The sequence below is a fragment of the Podarcis cretensis genome, assembly GCF_951804945.1.
Source record: "Podarcis cretensis genome assembly, chromosome: 14".
NCBI lineage: Eukaryota > Metazoa > Chordata > Lepidosauria > Squamata > Lacertidae > Podarcis > Podarcis cretensis.
The window spans coordinates 41,705,497-41,730,226 of NC_137183.1; the positions used below are offsets into that span (position 1 = coordinate 41,705,497).

At 47.5% G+C, this 24,730-nt stretch overlaps 1 protein-coding gene across 8 annotated transcripts in view; it reads right to left on the minus strand.

The window, feature by feature from the left end:
- The window catches only part of SYT17 (synaptotagmin 17), a 41,722-nt gene extending 23,631 nt beyond the window's left edge, over nucleotides 1–18,091 (minus strand). For 2 of the 8 annotated variants that reach the window (XM_079952403.1, XM_079952402.1), the window contains exon 1: nucleotides 16,171–16,385. Coding sequence is in view for 3 of the 8 variants with exons in the window: in XM_079952398.1 (XP_079808524.1) it covers nucleotides 17,432–17,527 (96 nt within the window). In the remaining 5 variants the exon portion in view is untranslated. Of the gene's footprint in view, nucleotides 1–7,405; nucleotides 7,929–16,170; nucleotides 16,386–17,431 lie in introns of those variants that run through there. The other 6 variants (XM_079952401.1, XM_079952405.1, XM_079952398.1 and 3 more) reach the window with 5 other exon arrangements.
- Nucleotides 18,092–24,730: the final 6,639 nt, after the last annotated feature.

A 24,730-nucleotide genomic window follows, 5' to 3' on the forward strand; every position in this document is an offset into this window, starting at 1 on the left:
ACCAAACCATGGTTTTATCGCAAAACGTAGCTAGAAACCATGGTTTGTGCTGCCTTTCTTTCTCTTGCTTGCCTCCCCCAGGAGTCCCTGGATATTATCCAACAATTGCTCTGCCATAACTTACTCGGAACAGTGGTGAAGCTCATGCTTTCCATGCAGAAGGTTCGAGGATCAATCCTCAGCATTTCCAGGAAGCTGCCTTAAACCAAAATGAGACCACTGGTCTCTCTAGATTAGCATTCCCTACACTGGTTGGCAGTAGCTCTCCAAAATTTCATAGGGATCTTTCCCAGGACTTCCTGGAGTTGCCAGGAAGTGGCCTGGAGACCTGCTGCTCTACCACTGAGCTACAGCCTCTCTCCTCTGGTACCTGTGGAAACCTGAAACGGTACAAATCAATCTACCACCTCAAGGCTTCACAACCTTATTTCACTAGGTGTGTAGCTTTAAGCTCCTGCTGGTCTTGCCACCAGCTTCACCAACCTCATTGTGCTGGGCGTGCAAAACAGAGGCCCTGCATATTTTCTTATATCTGGTGGGGGAAACCAGAGATTTTTTTAGCCAGATCTCACCAGAACTCATTTCTGGTGCCTCTCAGGTGGGTTCCTCTGCAACATTTGGCACCCAGCTTATATATTCGAGTTTCTAACACTGCCCCTAAGGGAAGCCTGCAAGCAGAAACTGAGCACAACAGCCCTTGCCTTACTTATTATTCCCAGTAACTGGCATTCAGAGGCTCTGAAGTTCTCTCAAATGGGTGTTGCCTGGAGAACCTAGTCTGGAGACAGAAGGACAAAAGCCCTTTGTCTGCTCCCAGCCTTGGTCGAACATGTTGCTCAATTGGAGCTGTCCATGGTCCAGCCACCTTTGACCAGTCTTGCCTGCTGCTTTCCCCATGCCTTCTGGCATCAAACCAGAACATGGCACACAGCTCCATCAAGTCCCGCACAACAATGTTCCATTCTAGATCATTAAGTAGCCTATATAACAGAAGTTCAAATGCAGCGGCTCCATCAAGTCCCATAAAACAAAACCAGGCTACATCTCCAAAGACTTCTTACTTCTTTGAGCACTTAACATATTCTTGAGTATGTCAGGAAAGCCAAATCCATCATGAAGCACTTTGGAAGCTCTGCGGGTGACACACAGCAGCCCCAAATAACAACACTGGGCCATTCTAGCATAGAGGTCAGAGCACTGAAAAAGAAGCAGGAAGTACTGGCTTCAAATCTCTGCTCAGCTATCAAACCCACTGCTGGGCTGGTCGCATTGCCCTGGCCTCACCCACCTCATGGGGTTGCTGTGAGAATACAGGGGAAGACTCTAGGATCCTTGGATAAACATGCAACAAATAAATATGTGGGCAATTAATAAATAATAAATTTTGTGGTACATATATGCACCCAAAATGTCCCCACAGTTAAATCCTAGGCTTATCTCCAGTTACAGTAGGGAGGAATAACCAGTGTAAATTATACCTTTGTACAGTAGGTCAGTTTACACACACACACACCTCCCCATTGCCCATCCATCAGAGTTCTATGGCACATCCCAGCTAAGCAAAAACACAATGGGTGCAAAGCAGGGAAGGATGTGGCCATCGGAGATCTCTGAGGGCCAGACAGGGAGGTCTGGGGGGCCACACTCACTGCCTTGGCCTGAGGTTCCCCAGCCCTGATCTACTCTACTGTGGCACAACGCCTGTTTTCCATGCAGATGATCCACACACTCAATCCCTGGCGTTTCCAGGTAGCACTAGCAGAGACTCCTGTGGAGAGCTACTGCCAGTCAGTGTAGACAATATTGAGCTGCATAGACAAACAGCCTGGCTTAATGTAAGGCAGCTCCCTATGTTTCAGTGCTTCACAGGGGCCCAAGGAGGAGGTGAGAAGGCAGCCCCCCTCTCCCGCTTGTTGATATCCATCTGATGGCATTCAGTACCACACTGCCTCTGCATCTAAAGGACAGATTCAGTATCCCCTTGGGGTGGCATCAGTGATTCATCTATTGAAACTAGTGTGGGTTTAGGGCATGCAGAGTAGGCTGTAAATGTCACAGAATAAATATATAGCCTCAGATGTACAACAGTTAATTGGGTGGGTATAGAGAGGAGCCTTGCGGAAAGTCCATAGTTCGGTATTAAGAGTATCTGCTTTGGACCCAGGTTCCAGTCCAGTCCAGAAAGAGCTGTCTAAAACCTTGCAGAGTTGCTGCCAGTCCGTGTTGGAAACACCGAGATAGGTGAGCCAACAGTGTGGCATAAGGCAGGCTTCTATGTTTCTATGCCGCAGTCTACCTTCCCTGCACCATTTGCAAGGAAAAGAAAATATTCCAAAGATGTCAGAAATGGTTGTGGTTTGGAATTTTCTGCACATGCTCAGGACTATTTTGTTTTAACTGCATGCACATGAACCTTCACACTCAAAATCATCTTTGGCACAATCTGCTAGTTTCTACGCCACCCTGCCTAGGTATCCATTATGGTTTCAAGTGTTGTTGGACTACACTTCACAAAATCCCTAGCCACTGGCCATGCAGGCTGGGGCTCATGGGCACTGGGAGTCCAACACCAAGCAAGCATCATGTTGGTTCCCCTTGTGCCTGCAACATCTAATTCTATAATTAAGCCTAAACTGTCTGTGGGGAGGGCCATAGCTCAGTGGTAGAGCATATGCCTTGCAAGCAGAGGGTCCCAGGTTCAATCCCTGGCTTCTCCAGGTAGTGCTGGGAACGTCCCCTGTCTGAAATCCTGCAGAGCTGCTGCCAGTCAGTGTAGACAGTATTGAGCTAGATGGACCAACAGCCTACACTCAGTATAAGGCAACTTTCCCTTTTCCTACAAACTCCTTCCCAGATGAGATTTGACAGCCCCCTCTCTGTTGGCTTTCCAAGCGCTTAGAAATGACCTTTATTTACCATTTCAAACACAGAAACAGAACTGTAGAGTTGGAACAGACCACGAGGGTCACCTGGGCCAACCCCGGCAATGCAGGAATCTTTTGCCCAAGGTGGGATTCGAACCCACAACCCTGAGATTAAGAGTCCCGTGCTCTACTAACTGAGCTATCCCACTAAACATTTTAAGAAATTCTTCTTATAGTTTTATAGTTAATTTTAACTGATTTCATCTTCATTGTACCTTTTTCCACCTCACTTTACAGCGCTTAAAGAGACTGAGGTGTTAAGCAGTATAAAAGGTAAAGGGACCCCTAGCCACTAGGTCCAGTCGTGGTCAACTCTGGAGTTGTGGCGCTCATCTCGCTTTATTGGCCGAGGGAGCCGGTGTACAGCTTCCAGGTCATGCGGCCAGCATGACTAAGCTGCTTCTGGCGAACCAGAGCAGTGCACGGAAACACCGTTTACCTTCCCGCTGGAGCAGTACCTATTGATCTACTTGCACCTGACGTGCTTTCGAACTGCTAGGTTGGCAGGAGCAGGGACCGAGCAACGGGAGCTCACCCCGTCGCGGGGATTCGAACCGCCGACCTTCTGATCGGCACGTCCTAGGCTCTGTGGTTTAACCCACGGCGCCACCCACGTCCCATTAAGCAGTATAAGGTAAAAGGTAAAGGTACCCCTGCCCATACGGGCCAGTCTTGACAGACTCTGGGGTTGTGCGCCCATCTCACTTAAGAGGCCAGGGGCCAGCGCTGTCCGGAGACACTTCCGGGTTACGTGGCCAGCGTGACATCGCTGCTCTGGCGAGCCAGAGCCGCACACGGAAACGCCGTTTACCTTCCCGCTGGTAAGCGGTCCCTATTTATCTACTTGCACCCGGAGGTGCTTTCGAACTGCTAGGTTGGCAGGCGCTGGGACCGAGCAGCGGGAGCGCACCCCGCCGCAGGGATTCGAACCGCTGACCTTTCGATCGGCAAGTCCTAGGCGCTGAGGCTTTAACCCACAGCGCCACCTGCGTCCCTATTAAGCAGTATAGGAGTTGTTAAAATAAAGAAATAAAACACATGCAAAACGATACATCTGCATATTGCCTTCTGCTTTACCACTGCCTCCCCTTCACCTGTTGCTGTTTCCTCTGCTGAATTTCAGGTTGCAATCTCCTTGGGACAGAGAACTGCGCCTCTGGTACTCCATAAAGCACCTTGCATACTGATAGCATCATCTAAAGAAATCTTCTAGGGAAGGAAAGGGGACCCTGCAATCCTTCAGATGTTGCTGACGAAGGGTCATAGCTCAGAGAGAGAACACCTGCTTTGTATGCAGAAGGTCCCAGGTTCGATCCCCGACGTCTCCAGAGGATGGGCTGACAGATGACCCAGCCTGAAATACTGGAGAGCTGCTGCTAGTCTGTGTAGGCATTACTGAGCTGGGTGGACCAACAGTCTGCCTCAGCATAAGGCAGCATCCTATGGGACTCCAATTTCCATCAGCCCCAGGCAGTGGTCAGGGATTGTGGGAGCTGGAGTCCAGCAACACCTGGAGGGCCACAGGTTTCCTGTCCCTGTTGTAGGGATTGAATACTGGCTCAGTGAAAAGCCACAGTGTGGCCTGGTGTTTAGCAAGTCTGAAAAGGTTGATCTGAGGTTTGAGCAAGTCAGGCCTGGAGTTTTCAGAGGAGAGCAGTCTGCTACCAAGCTTAGCTACCACACAGAAGGCAAATAAACCATGAGAGGAAGAATAAAACAGCCCTGCTGGATCAAGCCAGAGGCCCACCTAGCTCATCATCCTGTCCTCACAGTGGCCAACCAGATGCTTCTGGCAACCCCATAAGCAGGACCTACACTCAACAGCTCTCTCCCCACCAGTGAGTCCCTTGTACCAACTCAAGGTGACCTAAATCACCAGTGTGCATAGTGTGATCCAAAAGAATGGAAAGACCTGCCAATTTTGGTTCTCCCAATTTCTCATTCTTTTTCCCAATCTTAAATTCAGCTCTTCACATTTTGCAAAAATTTACACTTGGGAAAAGAAGTCCTGATGAAAACCCACCAGCAGTTTAGGTGCAAATTTCTCCCAATAAACACATCCTTATATGCAGTTTTGACTCGTGCACACATTTCTGCAAGCACTTTCCCAAGATAATGCATTCTTTTATGTTATTTTTACCAATATATATATATTCATTTTTATCTTCACATTCCCCCAAATAAATCCATTTCTGGAAACACTGCTTGGTGAGGAAAATGCATTGCAAAATGTGGATAAGTGCAAATTCTGAAGGATACCTGTGTTTCGGTTTGCATATTGTTTTGGAAAGTGTCACTTTGATAGACTGACCTTTATATATCAATTGAAATGAATTTCTCTCTGGCGCCTTCACTACCTATCTTTAGGTGTCAGGTGAATACATTTCTCTATAACCAGGCCATTGGCAGGTTAAACATTCTATGGCCTTTCAAATGAGTTGGAGGGAGAAGAGTTATTGGCTGGTTTAGTTTTTTGTGTTCTCATTCTGTATTTTTTTGTTGTGAACTGCCCTGGGATCATCAAGTGAAGAGCAGCATACAAATTTAATAAATAATAATAACAGCTCAGTGGGAGAGCATCTGCTTTGCATGCATAACATCACAGGTTCATTCCCCGGCATAGTCAGGTAAGACTGGGCATTACCCTTGTCTGAAACCCAAGAGAGCCTCTGCCAGTTAGTGTAGCTGATACTGAGATCCGGAGCGAGGAACTTTTGACCCTCCAGATGCTGCTGAACTACAGCTCTCATCAGCCCCAGCAAGCATGACCAATGGTCAGGGATGGTGCAGGTTCAGCAACAACTGGAAAGGGGGGCTAAATGTTCCCCTCACCTGACATATTGCATTGGTATAAGGCAGTTCAGAGATGGATTTGGTCCACATGACCGGTTCCACCACAAGGGGAACCGAGCCTAGGGGGCACCGCAGAGCACCACAACCAGGACACAGTGAATTGAAGAGGACGGAAGGTGAGAGGCGGGGCACCACCAAATTTTGGCCTCACATAGGATACCATTGAAATTTGAAAGTCTGCCTTGGAAGAAAGGCTAGCTAATTAATAAATGTTTTCCTTAGTGAACTGAATGCTCACAATAAAATCAATCAGAAAAATTGGGGGTTTCTTTCTTAAAACTGCCCTCCTTGCAGACAGCTCCTGCTTGATAGTGTTTTCACCATCTTTACGCTGCAGAATCCAGCAACCTCATCCATGCACCCTAGCAGTGAGTTTGACAGATGGACATCCAACCTCTGCTTAAAAGCTTTCAAGGGAGGAAAGACCATCTTTTTAATACTGTTTTGTTTAACGGTAACCTTAAGCGTCACTTAAAAGGAGGGGAAATGCAGTGTTGCCATCGCATAGCCTGCAGCAGGAGTACCAGTTTGGCCCCATGGCCGTGGGTGCCTGGGGCCATGCAGCGTGCATAGCCCTGGCACCCAAATTTGCGGCTGCCCGGCTCCTTCATGGAGAATTTTGTGGGTGTTCAGGCACCCAGGGCCCCAGGGAGTTGGTGCCTATGGCCTGCAGTCAAAAATTCTGGACTGTCACAGCAAAGTGAAATCCAAAAGGAGTTTTCACACACAAATAGGATTCACCTGCTTTACTCCAGAGCCCCGAGTGCAAATTCTGTTCTATTTACATTTCTCTCACACACCTTCTCCTTCTGTTGCAGGTTTCCACAGCATACATGCAAGTCGTCACACAACCACATCTCTGGGAGGGGAGGAGGGAAGCCTCATGGAACACCCAGAATCACTAATAGACATGTAGCAAGTATTTTTACAAAAACCACCTATCCACATGTCATTATTTATATGCACACATATTTAAAGACCCACAGGGTAGCAGCCATGTACACATTTTAAAGTCATGCACAATACATATATATAAATGTCTGTCTCTCTCACACACACTTTCAGCATGATTTGAGAGACCTATTTCTCACCAAACCCCATTTTTGCACGCAACCATTCCATTAACTTTGAGCAGCATCTCAGGGACTCATTTCCCACCTCCCTCATAAAAAAAACACCCTTGTTTTCCCCCCATGGAGCTCTTCCATTAACCTCCAAGTGCTTCTCCCAACCGCCAGCAAAAACAACGGCTTTTATTTTCCTACTCCGGCGATTGCTAGTCAATAAAATTGAAAGGAGGAAGGGAGGGCAAGGCAGAATAAAATTACAGCCAGCTACTTTTAAAAAAATGTATGCTACAGGTTGCAATTTCTTCCAGCAAAGTCAGCAACTCGAAAACTCACAACTCGAGTCGCTCAAGTTTCAGAGTAAAGGGGGATCCTCCCTTTTGCCAGGTAGCAACTAACAGGTTTTTTTGTACTAAGATTTTTGCCATTGTTTTAGTTCTGTTCCTTGCAAGCAAAGGCTGCCCTCCCTCTGCCTCTCCCCACACCGCAACCTCGGAGTCTGCAGCCACCGCCACCCCCCAATAATCTCTCTCTCTCCCCACTGGTGCTGCTCAGACCTACCTGTATATACGCCATCTTCCTCGGGTCTCTCACATTAGTCCCTGCACAGGCTGTGCATGGCGTCTGCCCTCAACAATGGAACACAGACGTGCCTGGCTTGCTCAATGAGGACTGTTTGATTGACCATGCCGGCTCCCAACACCAACTCGTTGCTTTTGCTCCTTTTGCATTGGCTTAACTGAGGCTTGCATGAGCTGGATTCCCAGAGGGCTGGCTGGAAGAACGGGTGGTCACTGTGTACCACCTTCGCCGGATGCTTTAATTCAGATTTCTTTTATATCTATCTCCTTTAACAAGCCACCTTCTAGGCATGGTCAGCAATCTGCCTGCCAGCCTTCTGCCACACCCCTCCCGGGGGGGGGGGGACACCTCTTGATCCCCCGACCTCTCCAGCCAAGGGGGAGGGGAATGACCTTTACAGGCGAGAACCGGGGAAGGGCAAACGAAGAGAGTGGGTGGCTTCTCTCCCTTGCCTGCAGCGTGCAACACGTGCAGCGTTAAGCAGCGGAGGAGAGCAGCCGAAAGAGGAATTCTCTGCAAGGATGGTGAATTTATATATATATATTGCACTCGCCGCTAGGGGGAGCGAGAGAACCGCACGCGCGGCTGGAGCAGCAGGCGCTGAACTGAAACACCGGGTGTGACCCAGTCATTTCTATAGGGCAGCCTTCTCCAGACCAAGACATCTCACCAGGTTGCTATAGGCTGGCATATGGACGTTTTTTTGTTTTTTTGTTTTTTTAAAAAAGAAGACATAATATAGGGAATAAAAATATTTTAAATCCCAGAATTTAATCTGAAGCATCGTTGAGCCCACCAAGAAGAGGATTTCATTATTGAAAGGTGTTAGTGCACAAGAGATTCCTAATGATGTTTAACCAAAATATCCTCCCCTATAACTTAAGCTCCTTAAATCTTGTTCTGCCCCCAGCTGCTGCTGAAGGTGGGTGGAGGGCAGCAGTGAAGAAAGGTGCGTCCAGAGCATTGCTATTTTGGAGGGATGTTCAATATGTGTTAAAAGGTAAAGGTAAAGGTACCCCTGCCCGTACGGGCCAGTCTTGACAGACTCTGGGGTTGTGCGCCCATCTCACTCAAGAGGCCAGGGGCCAGCGCTGTCCGGAGACACTTCCGGGTCACGTGGCCAGCGTGACAAAGCTGCATCTGGTGAGCCAGAGCCGCACACGGAAACGCCGTTTACCTTCCCGCCAGTAAGCGGTCCCTATTTATCTACTTGCACCCGGGGGTGCTTTCGAACTGCTAGGTTGGCAGGTGCTGGGACCGAGCAGCGGGAGCGCACCCCGCCGCAGGGATTCGAACCGCCGACCTTTCGATCGGCAAGCCCTAGGCGCTGAGGCTTTTACCCACAGCGCCACCTGCGTCCCTCAATATGTGTTACTATTAGTATATAAAGCTGGGGATCAGTTAGAGTTGTGTGAGCCCCTTCCTCCATATATGACCGCTCAACCATTTTGATCTGTGGAACATAATACTCATTCCACGCTTGTCAGAAATCTTTTTTTTCAGTGTGGCAGCTCCTAAACTTTGGAACTCCCTGCCTATTGACATTGCCACTACTGTACTGTACTCTTTATGGTGCTTGCTAAAAACATACAGTGGTACCTTGGGTTAAGTACTTAATTCGTTCCGGAGGTCCGTTCTTAACCTGAAACTGTTCTTAACCTGAAGCACCACTTTAGCTAATGGGGCCTCCTGCTGCCGCCATGCCGCTGGAGCACGATTTCTGTTCTCATCCTGAAGCAAAGTTCTTAACCCAAGGTACTATTTCTGGGTTAGTGGAGTCTGTAACCTGAAACGTATGTAACCTGAAGCGTATGTAACCCGAGGTACCACTGTACTTGTTTAGACATGCTTACCAATGTTTTCAGCACCTGCTTAAAACGTTTTTTTGTTTAAGCAAGCCTATGTAGACATACTGTATAGACATTGGATGTGTTCTATCTCTATTTAACTACTGTTGATTTTAATCACCTTTCAAATATTTTTAAATACCTGGGTGTGTGTTTTTACAGGTGTCGGTACAATCGAACAGTAAATAAAATTGTGATAAATAAAATCACATGTTGCACAACTAAAGTTGATTTGGCGTTCTTGCCTAAGCAACCCTCTTCCTCCAATCGATTGGTTTTTTTATGATAAGGAAGTTGTTGGGGGGCATGGGGGAAGGTACCAGAAAGCGTGGGAATAACGCTTTGAGACAACATAATCTAAAACCAGTCAGTGACAAAATGCACCGTAAACAGGTCACCTGGAAGTCTTTGCCCTCGTCTGGGGGACAGCCCTTCAGATTACTGGAAGACTGCCAGGTCCGTACAAATGTCTTTAATATATCATTATTTATCCCCCTGCATTTCCTTAAAAAGCACTGAAACATTCCTGCCTCATTACAACAACCCTGGGAGGTAGGTTAGGCTGAGAGATTTTGGCTGGCCCAAGGTGACTGGGGATTTAAAAATGGATTTTATTTATTCTCTCCTGTGGAGCTACATGCCCATCATGGGCGGGGCCAGGAGCACATTCAAATTTCAGTTTTGCACAGAAGCTAGTTCATGGGTAGGCAAACTAAGGCCTGGGCTGGATCCGGCCCAATCACTTTCTAAATCTGGCCCGTGGATGGTCCGGGAATCAGTGTGTTTTTACATGAGTACAATGTGTCCTTTTATTTAAAATGCATCTCTGGGTTACTTGTGGGGCACAGGAATTCGTTGATTCCCCCCCCCCCCATATAGTCCGGCCCCCCACAAGATCTGAGGGACAGTGGACTGGCCCCCTGCTGAAAACGTTTGCTGACCCCTGAGCTAGTTTCTAAACACATAATCACCACACCACACCCCTCTCTATCCTCCATCCAGACAAGCAAGATTGGAGTTGAAGGAGACGTTTCAGCCGGGGGGGGGGGGGGACCCACTTGGGGTGCAAAGTGGGGCAAGTAAGGGGGTGTGGCTTGGGGAGAGTTTTGAGGGCCAGGTAGAGAGAGGCCTTGGGAGCTGCATTTGGGGCCCCAGGCCATGGAAGTCAGAAATTTTTGCTCCAGGGTTGGGAGCAAGCAACTTTCTCACAAAAACATAAGAATAGTGCCTGTATATTTTTGCCTCATATCTCAGGTTCCACGAATGCTAGAAACTTGCTCTGTTTTTAAAATGAAAGCTGGGAATCTGGAGTTTATCGGGGCTGGCGGGGGCAACTACCATTCCCTGTGGACTCATGCCCCAGGTCTGAGGCTCCCCACTGGTGCTTGAAGGCAGAGGTTCCCAAGCTTTTTTCAACCACTACCCCCTTGGTGCATCCCCAGTGCCCCCTAACCTATTAAAATATATATATTCAGAATAATGGTTTGCATGGCCCACTGCAACAATTACCGTATTTTTCTGTGTATAAGACTAGGTTTTTCCCCTAAAAAAATAATGTCAAAAATTAGGGGGCGTCTTATACTCTGGGCCATCTCCCTCCATTTTCTTAAATCGAGTCCCCCCCAAATAGGGGGTGTCTTATACATGGGGGGCGTCTTATAGACGGGAAAATGCGGTAATTGCACATCCATTCAACGTCCAGTTAAAACTATTAAGTTTAATTCAACAGAACTGATAAACTTGAGACAGATATACCAGCTTTTCAAAGTATGAGAGACATTTACATCTCCCCTGCCTCTCCCTTGCCTTTTAGCACCCCTAGATAATCCCATCACCCCCAGGGGGCAGGCCTACCCACTTTGAGATCCACTGCTCTGGAGCAAAGCAGATCGGACGCAGAGAGGTGCTATAGGTCTAGGCCTCCCTTATCGCTCTTTTACTACCCTTTAACTATTTCAACTTGTCTATGACAGCAGTGTCATAACTATATGGGATAGCTCAGGTGGTAGAGCATGAGACTTTTAATCTCAGGGTCGTGAGTTTGAGCCCCACCTTGGGCAAAAGATTCCTGCATTGGAGGGGGTTGGACTAGATGATCCCTGTGGTCCCCTCCAGCTGCACAATTCTATGATACCGAATCAGTGGCGTAGCGTGGGTTGTCAGCACCCGGGGCAAGGCAAGTAATTTGCGCCCCCTAACCCGTGGATTTGCGCCCCCTAACCCGTGGATTTGCCCTAACCCCAGATGTTGCGCCCGGTGCGGCCGGCCCCCCCTGCACCCCCCACGCTACGCCACTATACCGAATGTAAATGAACCGTGAAAAAGACTCAATGAACTGAATATGGGGAAGCTATCTGTACTTTTCCTTGTTTGTTTGTTTTGTAACACAAGAAAATCCTTAATAAAAAAACTAATTAAAAAACAAAACTATAAACTGAAAGAATGATAGGCAGAGCAATCCTACACCCCAAATAATAATAATAATAATTGTCAGGGACTCAGCGGGAGCGCAGGGAGGAGAGGAGATGGAGAGCGAGGGGGAGCAATCCGAGGGCAGCGTAGGAGAAGATAACAGCAGCCCGATAGATTCCATGAGCCTCTCCAGCGAATCGGAAGATTCACAGAAGGGGGCGCCGATGGGCAGGGCAAGGGGGGACCCAAGGGGGACACCCCAGAAGCAAGGGGCCAGCGGGGACTCCCAGAGCAGCAGTTGGAAATCAGGACCAGCTTCCCCACCAGAGCGTAGTGGGGGGGAGGAGTCCCAGGTATCAGAGCCCACATATGCACCACCAGCGAGAGAAGATGAGTCAGGGTTGGCCACGCCTCCATCGGAGAGCGAGGGAACGGTCAAGAGGAAAGTTGCAGGCTGGGCGCGTGCGCCAAGTTCAAATGTACAGGCGAGCGGCACAGAAGGTAGCCCGGATAGGGAACCAGGTCCAAAAGCCCGCTGGAAGGAGGGGGAAGAATCATCAGGGTCAGCGTCAGAGGAGTCCAGGAAGGATGAAACCCTAGCGGGCAGGAGGGCCCAGAGGAGAAAGGAACTTAGGAAGAGGTGGAGCAAAGCGAGAGTCTTAAACTGGTGTGGAAGGGGCGGAGACTCAGACGGGACTTCGCCGGTCTAAGGTCGAGACGTAGAGCTGCGCGCTGCGGCTTTAAAATGGAAACTGAACCTCAATAAAGACTTTTGTACCATAACTACAGCCTAGCGTTGGTCCTCTGTGAGCTGGGACCTGGAGGCAGCTCTGACAACAACAACAACAACAACAACAACAACAATAATAATAATAATAATAATAATTATTATTATTATTATTATTTATATCCTGCCCTCCCCAGTCAAAGCCGGGCTCAGAGCAGCTAACAACAGTAAAAATAGCACAGTTTACATAAAAACACAGTCAATTAATTAAAATACATTCTAAAATCAGTTCAGAATCAAATTAATGGCAACCATTGGGCTAGAGTTCTGTGAGGATTACAGAAGGAGGGGGTCAGACTGTGCCTTGGCCAAAGGCCTGGTGGAACAGCTCTGTCTTGCAGGCCCTGCAGAAAGATGTCAAATCCCGCAGGGCCCTAGTCTCTTGTGACAGAGCATTCCACCAGATTGGGGCCACTGCCGAAAAAGCCCTGGCTCTGGTTGAGGCCAGCCTAACCTCCCTGTGGCCCAGGATCTTCAAGATGTTTTTATCTGAAGACTGTAAGGTCCTCCGTGGGACCCAATAATAAGTCCCACTGAACTCAGTGGGACTTACTTCTGAGTAGACAGAATGGCCCTACAGTTGGTAAATGCCCTTCATATGTTGTTGGACTCCCAACATCCATCAATAATAGGCAGCACTGCCAATGGTCAGGGGTGATGGTGTAGCACCCTGCTTGTGGTTAACGCTTAGCTGGAATGAAATATTCAACGCAGCAATAGAGAAATTAAAATAGTAATTTATTTGTCAGACAAATAAATATGAGGCACAGTGGTATATGGTTACCAAGCTCTGGCCTGGCCTCTTGCCATTCTGGCCAGCACTTATATTGCTCCTCCTGTGGCTGCCTCTGTCCAATCAGCCTGGTTGAAATTCCTATTGGCTGTTTGCTAGAACCAATCACAAAAGATACACCCATTTCCTCTTGCCTTTTATGGAAAATAAAAAGCTATATATTCTTCTATCTATAAATGACAAATAAGTAGTAATATATCTTACATGTGTCTCAACAACGAATCTTAATTACCAGCTCACCTCTTGCCCTCCTTGCCCTATTGCCTTCGAAAACAGATAATTAATCTTGAATTTTTATCTTATGCATATGTCAAGGATTGAGTTCACATCAACATTGAGAGATCTCCTTCATTTGAAGGTTTCTAAACAAAAGGCCTGACAACCATATATCAGGAGTGCTCGATTGGCGTCTTCTGTCTGGCAAGGGGCTTGGCTGGTGGCTGACTTAATTTCAGGATAGTTACAACTCTTACAACTATATGAAATAAGAATCTAGCATTTCTTAAATCCTTTGCATAATTATATTTAAACTAATATATTTAATACATAAACAACCTTTTAAAAGGAAAAGAAATCTTAAAAGGATCTTAGTTTAAGAAAGAAACAGCTTTAGAAAAAGTCTTCCCAAAAATGTTCTCTTTCTGCCAGCTAGATGCTTTTTCACTGCTCTTGACCTTCTTAACCTTAGGAAGAAGATATGGCTCATTTTACTATTTATCCACCCTTAATTTGTAGGGTCAGTGTAACCTTGGCTGTCAGCCTGTAATTCCCTTTTTACGACTTTGAGAATTGTTTTCTGCTATAAATCAGGGGGGGGGGGGCCTTGTCTAGGAGTAAAACATTCTGCCAAGGTTTTTAGGCAACTGGTCTTCTGCCTGGCATGAAACAGAACATTTTTAAACTCATTCTTAAAATACAAGCCCTGATTAAACATATAAGCTTTAATAAAAATGCAAGCTTATGATTAGATGCCTCAATGGGTGTTGGAGTCCACTAATATCCCATGGGCCGCAGGCTCCCCTCCCCTGCCATGGGACTTGGCCCACTTCTGCAGCCAGATTCCTTAAAGCAGGAAAAAGTGTGTGCAGTCTAATTAAAACAATATTCATTGCTTCTGTAATTTATAGTGGTACCTTGGTTTACATACGTTTTGGATTATAAACACATCAAACTCGGAAGTGCATGTCCTGGTTTGCAACCTTTTTTGGGATTACAACCCATTTGTGATGGCCTGGGATTCTGATTCAGAGGCTGAACCAGAGGAATCCCAGCCTGCACAGGAGTCCCCGCCTCCAGGGCCGGCTGAATTGGGGCAGGGCCTGGATTCTGAAGCGCCTGCACCTGTGTTAGATCCTCAGGAGCAGGCACCAGGTGATCCCACTCTGGCTCCAGAGGTGGTTGAGGACTCAGTGCCTGCAGGTGAGTCTCCCCCTGGGCCCAGTAACCCTTTAGCCTCTCCTGAACTGCAGAGACTCAGGACAGAGAGGTGAAGGGAACTGGTTGCTCCCAGGAGGAGTGCTCGCCTTAAGGCCAAGAGAGGCGGGTCTCCTGGGGGCCGGGACCGCCCCTAGCCTCAGAACAAATAAAGGCCAGTCGGCCCGGTCCCAGGTTGTGGGAGCAACGTCGTTGTTGAGTTCCTGTTCCTGCCCGGACCCAGACCTGACTCTTCTGTGCTCCTGTCCCCGCCCGGCTTCTTGTTTCGGACCTCGCCCCGCTCCTTGTGGACTGATTCCAGGCTAGTGACCCAGGACCGGACTTTGACTACGCCTACGGTAACCTTCCCCCCGGGATCAGCACACCATTTTTTTTTTATTATGAACGAATTTTTTTTGGAGGACCCATTGGCAAAAGCCCACCTTGGGTTACAACCTGTTTGGGTTTACAAACAGACCTCCGGAACAGATTATGGTTGTAAACCAAGGTACCACTGTATTTAATTACTTAAAACATTTCTACATGGTCCTTCCCCCCCCCCCCCCATCTGAGCAGCTCTCCAAAGCTGTTTGTATAGGATGTCAACAGACAGCAGCGACAACGCCATCAAACGACAACTCAGGAAATTTATTAAAGGGATCCGATTATTATGACACTGAGACCTTGCTAGGCCAGAGAAGCACAGGCTCAGTTGCAATCTTATGCAGATCTAACTCAGTAGTTAAGTCCTAAACATTTCGGTAGGGCTTCCTTCAGGGAAACAGGCTGTTGAGAATCTGACTGTGGGAATCCTTTGGAGATGGCACGGTGCCAAGTCAGAGTGCTGGTCCATCTAGCTTGGCACTGTCTCTAATGATTGGCAACAGCTGCCCAGCATTTTAGACTAGAGTCCTTCTCAGATCTACCTGGATGTGCCAGATGTTGAACGCGGGACCTTATGAATTCAAAGCCAGTGTGATATCAATGCCAGTACTTTTCAGAGACTGCCTCTAGCAAAACCCGTGTTTTCCACGAACCCAAGAAAAGGGTTTAATCTGAGTCAGGAGACCACAAGCTTCAGCCACACAAATATTGCCTCTGCCAGGCAGATATTTTTAGGGAGAAAAGAGCCCGGCGGCTTGGGGATTATGACTAACAATCAAGAGTGGCAATACAAAGACAGACAACGGAACAACAGAATTTTGAAGCTGCCTTGTACTGAGTCACTAGTCCAATCTAGCTCAGTAGTGTCTGCATGGACTGGCAGCAGCTCTCCAGGATTTCTGGGAGAGGTTTCTCTCCCAGCCCTAACTGGGAATGCTGAGGATTGAACCTGAGACCTTCTGCATGCAAGGCAGATGCTCCACCACTGAGCTATTGCCCTGACTCCCGAAGCTTGTCTCCCTCCCTGCAAAGCTCAGCCACAACACCCCTTACCCTTTTGCCTTCTGGAAACAACTCTATGCAACCCCAGATAAGAGCAAGTACTCACAATTCCAGCTCTCTCATACACAGAAGACATTTAGATCTATCAGTCCCAGAAACGCAGGCAGAAAAGAATGTGGAGACAGGAAATAAGCATGCTGTTCAGGCTTTGCCAAATGCATACTGTATAACTGAGCATGCTCGCACCTTGTCTTTTTGCTCACACACGAGGAGGCAAGTGCCAACAGCAGCTCAACAGCCCCGCCAGGGCTGCTGCAGCCCCCACCCCACCCCCAATGTCAGGGTGGAGGAAAGTAGAGGCCTTCCTGTAAAGAGCACAGCCATTGGTAGATGCCTCTCTGGGTCCCAGGTCTGAGAGACAATGAAACTCATGGAAGTTTGAGGCTGCCTCTCTGTTTGAGCTGGCCGGCCCTTCAGTTAGGGGAAGGGCTGTAGCTTAGTGGTGGGGTATCTGGTTTGCATGCAGAAGGCTCCAGGTGAAATCTTTGGCATCTGGTGGCATCCTGATTAGCCATTGCCAGTCAGTGTAAACAACCCTGAGCTAGATGGATCAATGGTCTGACTCTGAATGAAGCCTCTTCCTACTTTCCCTCTTGTATGCATACCCTGCAAGTGTCCCATTTTAAGCGGGACATCCTGGATCGCAGAAGCCAATCCCAGCTTCTGTTTGGACCCCGGAATGTCCCGTTTTTCAGTCTAGTGTTCTGCTGTGACCCTGCTGACAACCACCAGAGTGCCAGACTGGAATGCATGCCCCCTCCAGACATCCCAATTTTAGGGACGAAAATGTTGGAGGGTTGTACCTACTCCTAGATGAGCTACCTTCCCAGGTGCATGAGCCCATTAGTGCTAATTCCTCATCTCTTTCGTGTGAGATGGAGTCACCAGTTTCTCTTAGGTCAGGGCCAGGGAACACTTTCCAGCTCAAGGGCCACATTCCCTTGTGGGTAACCCTCCGAGGGCCACATGCCATTTGTGGACACGGTGAGAAGCAAAAGTGGGCCGAACAATGCAAATTTTACCATTGTACAGCAGATTAGTTTCAACAAACCCTCCCACAGCTCCCTCTAGCCTCCATCTAGACAAGCAGGAAGCATGATCAGCATTCTGGGGCACCTTCCAGCCAGGCAAAGCAGAGCCAGAGAGGGGTGTGGCCTGGCAAAAGATCTGAAGGCCATATGGAGCAGCCTGGAGGGCCTAGTTGAACATGCAACTCATCCACTTGGTCCCAACCAGCTAACCTCCATGCTGCACCTGCTTCCTGCCCAGAACACATCCTTTTCTTCCCAATATTACTCAAGACCTACCTGCATATACCTGCCATCTTCTTCAGGCTTCATCTTCGTCCCCAGCATATCCAGATCCTGGTGTCTCTCTCTGCTCTCAATAGCCAACAAAGACATGATTTGTTCATTCAGTAAGGATAATCATCTCTCCTCTCTCTCTCACGAACTGGGCAGCCACCTGCAGTCCTCGTAATGGATTTCACTTTGGGGTCCGCTCTCTTGTTCCCTGTCGCCTGCTGTTCCAGGATGCAAGGCTCTCTCCTCCTGGAGGGGTGGGTTTCCCCTTGCCCCCAGTCACTGCATGCATCCACAGACAACCATTTCTTCTTGCTTCTCCATGGCACGTGGCAAATTTCCTCCAGCTTGTATTGGCACCCCAAGTACAGTGGGGTTTTTTTGGAAACTTGGATTCCCTTCTCTCTCCGTGCATTTTTTTTTTTTATTTAAAGGAGAACTCAGTTTAAAACCCCAAGGATGTATCAGGAGGAAGCATCTCCTGGAAACAGAAGCACTCCATCTGTCTGTTGGCAGATGGAGGAGTTGCCAAATAGCAACACGTGGGAGGGTCAACGCAGAGAGGGAGAGGGAGTTTGAAGGGACGTTTCGGCAACCAAACAGGAAATCTTGGCTCCCTGGCAAACTGTCATGGATACAACAGATTGAGAACGATTGGGGTGTTAAAACTATGCAGAGAGGTAATCAATGTGAAATTTACATACAGTTTGATCCAGCTCAACTCATTTAAGTACTGAATTTGTGATATGACAGCAGCAGAAGCCAAACCTACTTGATACTTAGAGTCTTATTGTGCATTTTGCGTTCATGAAAGCATCGGGGCAGGTATCCGCAATCCCACACTTTCTTTGCACCTGCAAAAGTTTTAGGGTAGGCATGCTGCTTTGTTTGCCAATCAGTGTGTGCCCTGTAACTTCCCGCTGTAACTTTTTACATCACAACCGTTTGTAAAATTTATTTCGTAAAATTCACACATCACTTGATTGTAAAAGGCCTCAAAGTGGCTTACAAAAAGAATACACCAATAAAACTGTTAGTAAAAAACAAAACAACTATTTAAAACATTCAAAAAATGTTTTAAATACACTAGCAATAAATTAAAAGCACACCAGCATTCTAGATATCTGGATAAGTTTGTCTGAACAAAAATGTTTTTAGCAGGAGCCAAAAAGAGTATAGTAAAGGCACCTGTCTGGGATTCATAGATGGAGAGTTCCAATGTGTAGGTCCTGCCACATTAAAAGACTGATAACAAATATGGACCACAGACTGAAGTGTTCGGATTGAGTGAACATATAAACAGTAAGGCAATCTAGCAGGTAAACTGGTCCCAAGTTGTTAGGACTTTATATACTAATACAGTGGTGCCTCGCAAGATGAAATTAATTTGTTCGAGTTTTTTCGTCTTGCGATTTTTTCGTCTTGCGAAGCACGGACTTTGGAAAAGCTTCAAAAATCACCAAAGTCTTCAAAAACCTCAAAAAAGGCTACCACACCGCATGCTATGAGTTGCTCCTCGAAGTGAATGCACAGTTTTAAGACAAAGGAAACAAACTTGCAAGACGTTTTCATCTTGAAAAGCAAGCCCATAGGGAAATTTGTCTTGCGAAGCAACTCAAAAAATGAAAAACTCTTTCGTCTTGCGAGTTTTTCGTCTTACAAGGCATTCTTCTTGCCTCGTAATAACACCTTGAACCTGGCCCAGCAGCAAATTGGCATCCAGCAGATTTCTGAGCACATATGTCATGTGCTAACAAGTGATCAAGTGATCATGAGGATCATCTAGTCCAATCCCCAGCAATGCAATCCAATCCCCAGCCCCAAGGTGGGGCTCGAACCCACAACCCTGAAATTAAGAGTCTCTTGCTCTATGACTGAGCTATCCCACAGACATTCTGCACCAACTCCAGCTTCCGGATCTGATGCAAAGGAAGCCCCACATAGAGCATATAAACTATTCCAGTTTGTTTTGTCCCACACCATAGTGAAAAAGTGCCCCCTTCAGATGGCAGTAATGCAGCAACACTAGGGAAGCATTGCAGAACAACTAATAAAGCACAATGATGTGTTGGCTATCCAGAACGATGTGTGGATGGTCCACCACGAATTCATTATTGCTACATCAGCGGCACGTTGCAGAATATACCGTTTGCTTGTTTTTAAGAAGAAACCAGTCTGGAGGGACCTGTGTTGTAAATAAAAATATGCCCTTTTCCCTTATGGGGTATCCAAGAGCCCATATAGAGTCCTTACATAGGTTCAGTGGCGTAGCGTGGGGGGTGCAGGGGGCGCAACATAAGGGGGGCGCGTGCTCGCACTCGCAGCTCTCTGCCCCTACTAAAATCCACGGGTTAGGGGGCGCAAATTACTTGCCTTGCCCCAGGTGCTGACACCCCACGCTACGCCACTGCATAGGTTCCCTATTGGTAGGAGAGAATTTGTTGTTGTTGTTTAGTCGTTTAGTCGTGTCCGACTCTTCGTGACCCCATGGACCAGAGAACGCCAGGCACTCCTGTCCTCCACTGCCCCCCGCAGCTTGGTCAGACTCATGCTGGTAACCTCGAAAACACTATCCAACCATCTCGTCCTCTGTCGCCCCCTTCTCCTTGTGCCCTCCATCTTTCCCAACATTAGGGTCTTCTCCAGGGAGTCTTCTCTTCTCATGAGGTGGCCAAAGTACTGGAGCCTCAGCTTCACAATCTGTCCTTCCAGTGAGCACTCAGGGCTGATTTCCTTCAAAATGGAGAGGTTTGATCTTCTTGCAGTCCATGGGACTCTCAAGAGTCTCCTCCAGCACCATAATTCAAAAGCATCAATTCTTCGGCGATCAGCCTTCTTTATGGTCCAGCTCTCACTTCCATACATCACTACTGGGAAAACCATAGCTTTAACTATACGGGGGGAGAGAATAACAGAGGCCAACCAGAGAATATTGAGAAGCAAAGCAGCTAGTAAGCCTGATCTTTATTGATCTATTGCAACAGGGTCCTCACTCACCACACGCAGGAGAGGAAGAGGACCCCCCCAAAATGCTGTGCATTTTCCCATTCTCTAGATCAAGACCACCCCCAGAAACATTATGCATACATCACAGAAGGGGTGTAACCTAAGACCACCCCTCAGATACATCCCACCTACATCACAGAAATTTACCGTAAATGTTGTTTTTCTCCTGTCACAGTTTATCTCCTGTCTGGCAAGTTACTTGGTTGGATTGCCTGAGGAGCCTGGCCATTCTTTTGTAGTGGTAAAATACTTATTTCCTGGGCCAGGTCACAGGCTCACACCTTATTCAAACAGACATATCCTTGAGACAGGATTTGTGAGGAAAGAGACAATGGGGAGGCTTTTCCAGTTTAACCTTGCAGAGAAAGGATTTGGTCAGTTTAGGAATCAAAATGGTTCCAGGTTGGTCTTCGTGTGTTGATCTATGTATGTGCAGTTATGAACATTTCCATATATCTAAGACCATAAAATTCCTATCACACCTGTAGTAACCTCTGACCTGGAAACTCTTCTTTTTCCAAACCAAGATTGCAGTTGTTACTCGTTGTATCGCGCTAATGAACATGTTCTGGGTATGACTTATACCCTTGGGGTTGGTCTGGAGACAGCAGCTGATGCAGAACACAGCAGCTACGTTGCTTACAGGGACAAACATGACTTCCCCCCAAAGAATTCTGGGAACTCTCAGCACCCTTAACAAACGACAACTCCCACAATCCTTTGGGGGGGGGAGCCATGACCTTTTAATGTGATATCACAGCACTTTAAATGTTTGGTGTGACTGTGGCCTTAGTCACAAGGGACACAGGGCTGGTGGGCTGGTCTCAGGCCTTCTGCCCCACCCTTGCATTCAACCTCTCCTCAGCACCTTTCATCTTTGCCTTTGTTTGCCAAGCAGAAAAGCAACACCTTTTCTCATGGGTATTCACAAACTTGGATTTTTCAAAACTATTTGTATGTGTGTGTGTGCACACCAGGTTTTGTTTTGTTTTAAATAAGCTGTTAGTTGACACTATTGCTTAACACAGAGAAGGGTAGGATTTCCCCCTAGTTCCCGCTCTTTCTTGTGGACTAGAAGAGTGCTTTCAAACAGTGGTGTAGCGTGGGGGGTGCAGGGGGGGCCGGCCGCACTGGGCACAACATCTGGGGGTTAGGGTTAGGGGGCGCAAATCCACGGGTTAGGGGGCGCAAATTACTTGCCTTGCCCCGGGTGCTGACAACCCACGCTATGCCACTGCTTTCAAAGGAGCCAGTGCAGCACCTCTGGGGGCCGGATTGCAGAAGGGTGACATCTAGAGGAAAAAATACTGAGCTGCACAGAGCTGAATTTTCCCAACTCCCACTTTATACTGAATGGAGGTAGCGAACCACCAGGTCTGGTTCCAGGTTTAAGGGAGCTGTGGGCAAAGTGCCATCTAGTGGGGCCCTCCCTCCTCTTTCAGTGGGTTCTGGAGGGCATAGGTGGTTGTGGCAGCTGTGCTCCAAGCAACGGCTGGGTCTGTTGCCACCCTTTCTCAGAGGGGATGAGTGAACCTGCCAGGTTCAGTTTCTCTCAGCGTCTCATTTTTCTAGCCTTCAGTTCAGCCTCCATATTTCTGCAGCAATTTGGGGTTTGTTTGTTTGCTTGTTTTAAATCCTCATGAAAATTCACCAGTATTTTACGGCAAACTTCTCCCAATAAGCACACTTTTCATGCAGTTTTGACTGGTAATATGCATCTTTGCAAGCCATTTCCCCTACCAGGAGGCACTTTAGTGTTCAATTTTCACCAGTGTTGTGCATACATTTCCTTAATAAATTATTACGCGCCACCCCAATCTCTAAGCAGTGAGAGGCTCCAAGCTCTTTGCCCAGGGTTTGGTTTCCTCGGAACGAAGGTCAGCATAGTCTGCGGTGTCTTTAGGATAGATGCTTTTATCTACACAGCCTAAGCGTAGGATGGAGTGGGAATCCAAAGAGTCTAACATCATCTAGAGGACTACAACTCCGATGAACGCCAGGCGGCATGGCCAGTGGTTTCGGATGGTATGCCTTGTAGTTCAGCAACATCTGGAAGGTTCACCATCACTGTTTTAGTTCTTCCTTGCCAGTTGTCATTCCCTCAATTCCTGATGTTCAGACTAAAGCGCTTATACTTTTGGTTTGGCTGCTTAAGTAGCTGCTTAAGCAGCCAAACCAACACCAGCAGGGCCTGTGCGTCTCATTTTGCCATCTGAGGCAAAATGGGGAGTGCCGCCCCACCTTGCCCTGTTGCTGGCAAGATCTTTCCACCTCAGGTGGCTGCTTCATTTTGCCTCATGGTTGAGCCGGACCTTAACACCACCCAAGCACTCATATCTTATAATTATTATTACATTTATATACCACTCTTTCTTCCAGGGAGCTCAAGGTGGTGTACATGGTCCTCCTCTTCCCTATTTCATCCTCAAAACAACCCTGTGAGATAGATTAGGCTAAGAGATGGCGACTGGCCCACAGTCACCCAGTGAGCTTCATGGCTGAGTGGGGATTTTAACGCAGGTCTCCCAGGACACAGTCTAGCACTCTAACCATTACACCACATTGTTCCAGCAGCTCTTTCTGCCCAGCACTGGGGGTTTTGAGCTGGTGCTGCTGGAACCATATTCCAGCCTCAGCTGACGCCTACCAACTCCTTTTCCTCCAAAGGTCTCCTTGAGAGGAGGGTCTCACTTCCCAGGACCCCTTTAATCCCAAATAGTCCTTGCTTGTGGTCAGGTGCATATCTGGGTTTCCATCTGCCTTTCCCTTGGGCTTGGGACCTGTTTGGCCTCAATGTCACTCTGGGTGCAGATCACCCCTCCATGGCATCGCTGCAGAATCCCGACTCCTCACCCCCATATGAATCCTGATCCAGGGCTTGGTGTAAGGCTGGGGTCTCCAGGTCCTCCTCTGATGAAGAATGCCCTGGCTATGACATGACATTGATGGACCATTGGTCTAAGGCAGAATTCCAGGTGTAAGAAGGCATCTGTTTTCTTTCCAACTTATATTTGCTGCACGCAGCGCTGTTTCCATTCTGCTGCATGCAGTGCTGTTAACAACAACAACAACAACGCTTATTTATCTTGTGGCATAATTTTATGAAATTAATCACATTACCATTATGTTATTCTACCCCATTCTGACCAATGGAAAGAAAACAAAATGGCAGTGGACAGGGAGGAAACATAATCAAACATGTATTGTTTGTGGGCTGAAAACAGCAACAATAGACAATACGGATCGTATTCCTGGGTTAGTTTCCATTCTGAACATGGGATGAATACAATGAACACTATCTGTCTCCACATGATTTCTAATGCATGCACACTCTCTATCCTCCATTGAGACACGCAAGAAGCATGGTCAGAGTACATGGACATATTCCAGCCAGGCAAAAACACTTGGCATGCCCAATGGAACTAGTGAGGGGATTGGCCTGGAGAGAGACCCAAGAGCTAGAGAAAGAGGCCTAGAAGGCCGCATCCAGCCCTTGACTTGAGGTTCCTTGCTCTTGTTCTTGTACCATACTATCCTCCTGCTGATTTTATTTTCTGCTTCTTGAATTCTGCACATCAATAAAGCAAATAACAAGTTGGCCACATTCTGTTCCCTTCCTATGTCCTTTTAATGATGTGTTTTAAACCACGACCCAGTTTTGCCTCAGAAGCTGCCTCAGCGTTGGTCCAACTTCCGAGATGGATCTTGCTTGTTATCAGGCCATCCGCCACATCCTAATTGGAGGTGCCTGTGTGTGTTTTTGTTTAATCCTCTTTTCTTTCAGCAGCACAGTAAAAAGTATCTTAAATACGGTTTCCAAACCACAGGTGGCCACTTCCCTGCATTCCCTTTCATAAATCGCAGCGATTCGTCTCTTTTTCGTATTGCCATTCCCCACTTACTGTGCTCTTAACTGTTCTCTCAGTGGAGACAAGTTCAAACAATTCATGACTCACACTGAAAATCCGGCACTCGTTTGATAATATAAATATGTGGAGCATCAACCACAGGCAGATCACTGCCTCATGGCAAATATCCCAAAATGTAACCCATCTTGTGCACAGATAAAAGCAGGCTTCCTCAACCTCGGCCCTCCAGATGTTTTGAGACTACAATTCCCAGCATCCCTGACCACTGGTCCTGCTAGCTAGGAATCATGGGAGTTGTAGGATAAAAAACATCTGGAGTGCTGAGGATGAGGAAGCCTGGATAAAAGGATTGATCTCCAGTGATTCAGCAATGTCTTGTAGGAATAATAATGATAATAAATACCCTGCCCATCTGTCTGGGTTTCCCCAG